Genomic DNA, 6,000 nt, shown 5'->3' on the forward strand with positions numbered 1-6,000 from the left:
TTTCTTAAACAACCATGTCAGAAGACGTATCCCATGGTCGTGGAAAAGATGTTACTGTGTTTCAGAAGGGGCAAATTATTGGCCTGCATCAAGCAAAGAAAACAACTAAGGAGATTGCTGAAATCACTGGAATTGGGTTAAGAACTGTCCAACGCATTATTAAAACCTGGAAGGATAGTGGTGAACCGTCAGCTTCGCGGAAGAAATGTGGTCGGAAAAAAATACTGAATGATCATGATTGGAGATTACTAAAACTCTTGAAGTCACATCGTAAAAAATCGACAGTAGAACTCACGGCTATGTTTAACAGTGAAAGTAAGAGCAAAGTAAGAGCATTTCTACATGCACAATACGACAAGAACTTACAGGATTGGGACTAAATTGGGACTAGCTGTGTGGCCACTAGAAAGCCACGTGTAAGTGAATGCTAATCGGAAAATACAACTTCAGTTTGCTAGGAAGCATAAAGATTGGACTGTGGAGCAATGGAAAAAGGTCATGTGGTCTGATGAGTCCAGATTTACCCTATTCCAAAGCGATGGGGACATCAGGGTAAGAAGGGAAGCACACGAAGTGATGCACCATCATGCATAGTGCCCACTGTACCAGTCTCTGGAGGCAGTGTTATGATCTGAGGTTCCTTCAATTGGTCAGGTCTAGGCTCAGCAACGTTATGCAGAAATAAAATAAAGTCAGCTGATTACCTGAATCTACTGAATGACCAGGTTATCCCATCAGTGGATTTTTTCTTCCCTGACTGCACGGCCATATACCAGGATGACAATGCCAAGATGCATCGGGCTCAAATTGTGAAAGAGTGGTTCAGGGAGCATGAAGAATCATTTTCACACATGAATTGGCCACCACAGAGTCCTGACCTTAACCTCATTGAAAGTCTTTGGGATGTGCTGGAGAAGACTTTATGGAGTTGTTTGACTCTCCCGTCATCAATACAAGATCTCGGCCAAAAATTAATGCAACTCTGGCCAGAAATAAATGTTGTGATGTTGCATAAGGTTGTCGAAACAATGCCACGACAAATGCATGGCGTAATCAAAGCTAAAGGCAGTCCAACGAAATATTAGAGTATGCGACTTTTTTTTTTTTTTTTTTGGCCAGGCAATGTATTTTTTGGATTTTGATCTCCCAGGATACGTTGCCCTATTAAGGTACAAAAAAGTCAAAGTCATCAATATTTCTGTTTTATTTGATGCAGAAAGTGATGAGTTTCTCACTTCCCCTCTTATATTTAAATCATCGTGCGCGCGTGCGTGCGTGTGCTGTGTGTGTGTGTGTGTGTGTGTGTGTATACAGGTTTTACTATCCTTGTGGGGACCAAATGTCCTCACAAGTATAGTAAAACCTGAGATCACTTGCGTTGTGAGGACCAGCCAGCGGTCCTCACAAGGGAAATGGCATATTAAATGATGATTTTTTTTTTTTTTTTTTGAAAATGTCAAAATGCAAAAAGTTTTCTGTGAGGGTTAGGTTTAGGGGTAGGGTTAGGGTTAGGGGATAGAATCTATAGTTTGACCAGTATAAAAATCATTATGTCTATGGAGGGTCCTCATAAGGATAGCTAAACCAACGTGTGTGTGTGTGTGTGTGTGTGTGTGTGTGTGTGTGTGTGTGTGTGTGTGTGTGTGTGTGTGTGTGAGAGTGTGACAAAACCGAGAAAAGTTTAGCTTTAAGGTTGCATGTATGACATATGTAAGTGTAATAAATGTGTATATGTAATGTTGTGGATTAACCCTTTTTCTTCCCTCAATCTGGCAACGTATTTCAGGGGATACACACACTTCAAAATGTGTAAATAACAGGATGAACAACATATGACTTCATTTTATTCTTCCGCATATTAAGACAATGTTCACAATTCATATTAGCAGTTTTGTAGTTGTAGTTTTTTTTTTTTTTTTTTTACTGAAATAATTTAGATTAATATATAATTATCACAAAGTCAGCATGTCCTGCACCATGAGCGGCCATGTTGATTTAATCAATTTAATCTAGTAAAGGGTGCATTTTAGAGAGTCACGTAAATCGAAAGCAAAGAAAACAAGTTTAGAAGAGAAACAAAATAATGTGTTTTAGCAAATCGGACAACCTGCATTTTCAGTGTAATATTGGATATTATGGTTTGTAAGTGATTATCACACTAACATCACGTTAACATGTATAATGATTACGTCCTGTGGCTATACCCTTCGCAAACAGGAAGAACTTCAGAGATATTTCAAAATAAGAGCTCTGTTCAACTGGATGCGTGAAATTGAAGACATTACGACAGAAAAATATTACTACTGTATACGTGTAATATTCAAAGCAGTCGCAATAATACTCATAATAACAATAATATAATAAATGGTTATATTATTAATATTAATATTTGTAAGCAATATTACAAAAGCAAGTGTACTGAATATCAGCATGTTGTGATTCAGGCATGGCAGCCTTTTGCCTCAGGTAATCAGATTGTTTTCATTAATATGGTAAAGCTCTGTTGTGCATTTTATTTATTTTTTTTTTTTATTTTTTTATATTTTTTTTTTTTACCAAAAATAATATATATATATTATTATTGTTTAAATATTTTTATTGGCTCTATTGTTGCAAAGTATTATATTTTCATTTGATTAAACACAATTTGATCATAACATTTAATTAAAACATTTAACATGGAATCCAGAAAAATGTAAAAAGAAAAGACATCATTTTTATCTATAAGACTTTATGTAGTTCTTTTAGTCAAGTCATTTTCAGTGTATTTTCATCAAAAATGTGTTGCCTAAGTATTGGGTTAGTATCGATACCGAGGTACCAAGGCTGGTATCGTACCGAAGCCAAAATTTTGGTATCGGAGCAACCCTACCCCATTCACTTCCATTGTAAGTGCTTACTGTAACCACAATACTTGCTATTTTTAAAAAAAATGAAGAACGAGTCAAAATGTATTTTTTGTAATCAACGTTCTACCACAAATGCTGCTGATTCTGCATAACATGTATTGAACTCTGAACATTCCTTTTAATTAGATCTAACTTTTAATCTATACTTTTGAGTATTGAATGTTTATTTATAATTAATATTTTTCTCACTTCGTCCGCCATCTTGAAAGGATGTTTTCACTGAGCTTATCACAATGCATAAAATGATTGCCTTCTCTGCAAATTCGACCAAAACGAGGTATCTCAGAAGGCAGTATAATTATCGAGAATATAAGAAACAGTTTTTGTGCCTTTGCCTTGAAATGCTGACCACATAGGCAGCTCATTAGGTTTTGGAACAGAGCCAGATTCAAACGATGGCTTTTTCATTCTCTTCAGGCTCTTCACACTTTCTCACTCCACGCGGCCTGCTGGATGACATATATAACCTGAGCAAAGGACCCATGGAAACCTTTACCATTGAGGAAGACAGACCCAGAGCAGTCCCTTCCCCATAACCCTGAAAACCTGAGACACCCACACACTCCCAGGGCACTCAACCTCTCAGGGCTGAAGGGAACAGATCTGAACTGCTTTTATGTATTAATTCTCAAGCATTTAAAGATTTACTAAAAAAACAGGCATACAAAAATAAACCAATAGTTTTACAGTATCAAATTGAGGTGTGGTCCAAAAAGTTTGTCCACATGGTCCAAAATGTCAGAATTCATGTTTTTTTTTTTATGCTCCAGTTGGTTTGAATTACTCCAGTTAGGGTAAAAAAAGAAAAAAGTCTGACTTCACAAATGGGTGTTTTGCGAAACAGATTTGGGCCTGAGTGGGTTTTCTTGTTTTGTAAGCCATGTTGTGATCATTAAGACCCAACTGTGTCTCGCACATGTTTTATAAAATGTTTTATAATACAGCATTAAAATAAAAGTATGGTCCATTAATATGCAACATAGTAGTGGACAGATGTAACACCCAACCCACTGTGTGACAAACACTATAATACAGATGTATGAAAGCTACAACTAAAACATGGTCTCATAAATTATACATTATCAAACATACTGGTGCCTTAATTTGTGTTAAATTTACTAGTGAAAGCTAAAGGCTAACGCTGGAATTTCTATAACAGTTTTCGCTTATCTTGTATTTATATCTTACACATTAAGCCTAGTTATTTGTAAAACCTCATGACTGTCAATTTAAAAATGTTTGTTTTTCATTTTAATATTGTGCCTTTTCATTCTTAAACAAGGATGATATGCACATATGTATTCATTGCTTGCTTGCAATAGTTTGCTGTTTTGACATACACCAATGAGCCACATCATTAAAACCACCTGCCTAATATTATGTAGGTCCCCCTCGTGCCGCCAAAACGGCGCCAACCCGCATCTCAGTATAGCATTCTGAGATGCTATTCTTCTCACCACAATTGTACAGAGCGGTTATCTGAGTTACCGTAGACTTTGACAGTTCGAACCAGTCTGGCCATTCTCTATTGACCTCTCTCATCAACAAGGCATTACTGTCCACAGAACTGAGGCTCACTGGATGTTTTTTGTTTTTGGCACCATTCAGAGTAAATTCTAGAGACTGTTTTGTGTGAAAATCCCAGGAGATCAGCTGTTACAAAAATAATCAAACCAGCCCGTCTGGCACCAACAATCATGCCAGTCGAAATCACTGAGTTAAAATGTTTCCCCCATTCTGATGGTTGATGTGAACATTAACTGAAGCTCCTGACCCATATCTGTATGATTTTATGCACTGCACTGCTGCCACACGATTGGCCGATTAGATAATCGCATGGATGATTGTTTTGTGTCAGATGGGCTGGTTTGAATATTTCTGTAATTGCTGATCTTCTGGGATTTTCACACACAACAGTCTCTAGAATTTACTCAGAATGGTGCCAAAAACAAAAAAAAAAACATCCAGTGAGCCTCAGTTCTGTGGACAGTAATGCCTTGTTGATGAGAGAGGTCAGCAGAGAATGGCCAGACTGGTTAGAACTGTCAAAGTCTATGGTAACTCAGATAACCGCTCTGTACAACTGTGGTGAGAAGAATATAATATCAGAATGCTATTCTGAGATGCGGGTTGGCGCTGTTTTGGCGACACGAGGGGGACCAACACAATATTAGGCAGGTGGTTTTAATGATGTGGCTGATCTGTGTATATTCATCAATGAACATAGAAGGGTTTTTAACAAATAATGTATACACGTAACTTGCAATTGAACAATTGACATAAATGAATGATGTGGTTCAATTCTCTGGATTGTTTTGTAATGTTCATGTAATGTTTGTGTAATGTGTTCTGTGTCTAATTTCTTCTTTTTAACCTCTAAAAGCATAAACATATACAGTATATTGCCTACATTTATTGTCCATTAAGTATTTGTAAGAGAATTGACATTTCTCATACAACTCTCCCTTAATGGAACTTTATCATGAATACAGTTTGCATAAATGTAGCCAGATAGTCCTGATTTTCCATCAGACATCATGTTCTAGAAACATCTCTCACATAAATCAGAGGAAGGATATTCTGATGAAGAGATCTGATTACTTCAGAATTATCATCCTCTTCAAACACAAAAGTTCATATATTCTCTCAGAGGTCTTGATATGGAGTAAGATAACCTCATCAAATCTGTCCTATTTTGGGGCTTCAACTATAAATGAGTAATGTGAAGATATGACTGCATGATGAGCACCTGAATGCATGCTGTACAAGCAGGCTGTATACATTTACGCAGATCTATTTGACAGAAAAACTGATATGATCTGTGTGGGAAGGTTAAAATACTGTATTATTTCAGGAAGCCCAGTGAGATTATTCCAAGAAAATTAGCAAAACATGTACGATGCACCCAGTTTCCATTTGTCATTATTAATTATTTTTACTATTCCTTGTTTGCACCTTATGGTTTGATTAAAACACTTTCCCACAGATATCTAATGCCGTTGGCCTCCGTCATCTGACTGAAATGTGGAGCCCTGTTACAGCTCCCGTGCTCCAAACCGTCTGTCAGATGAAATGACCAGTAGACTCAGAA

General features: G+C 36.9%; 1 protein-coding gene across 1 annotated transcript in view; it reads left to right on the plus strand.

The window, feature by feature from the left end:
• The window catches only part of LOC127420035 (syntaxin-binding protein 3-like), a 35,476-nt gene extending 31,171 nt beyond the window's left edge, over positions 1-4,305 (plus strand). The window contains exon 19 of the mRNA XM_051661969.1: positions 3,327-4,305. Coding sequence (XP_051517929.1) covers positions 3,327-3,445 — 119 coding nt within the window. The 3' untranslated portion in view covers positions 3,446-4,305. The remainder of the gene's footprint in view (positions 1-3,326) is intronic.
• The last annotated feature ends 1,695 nt before the right edge of the window (positions 4,306-6,000 follow it).

This window comes from Myxocyprinus asiaticus, chromosome 29, assembly GCF_019703515.2.
Source record: "Myxocyprinus asiaticus isolate MX2 ecotype Aquarium Trade chromosome 29, UBuf_Myxa_2, whole genome shotgun sequence".
NCBI classification, from domain to species: Eukaryota; Metazoa; Chordata; class Actinopteri; order Cypriniformes; family Catostomidae; genus Myxocyprinus; species Myxocyprinus asiaticus.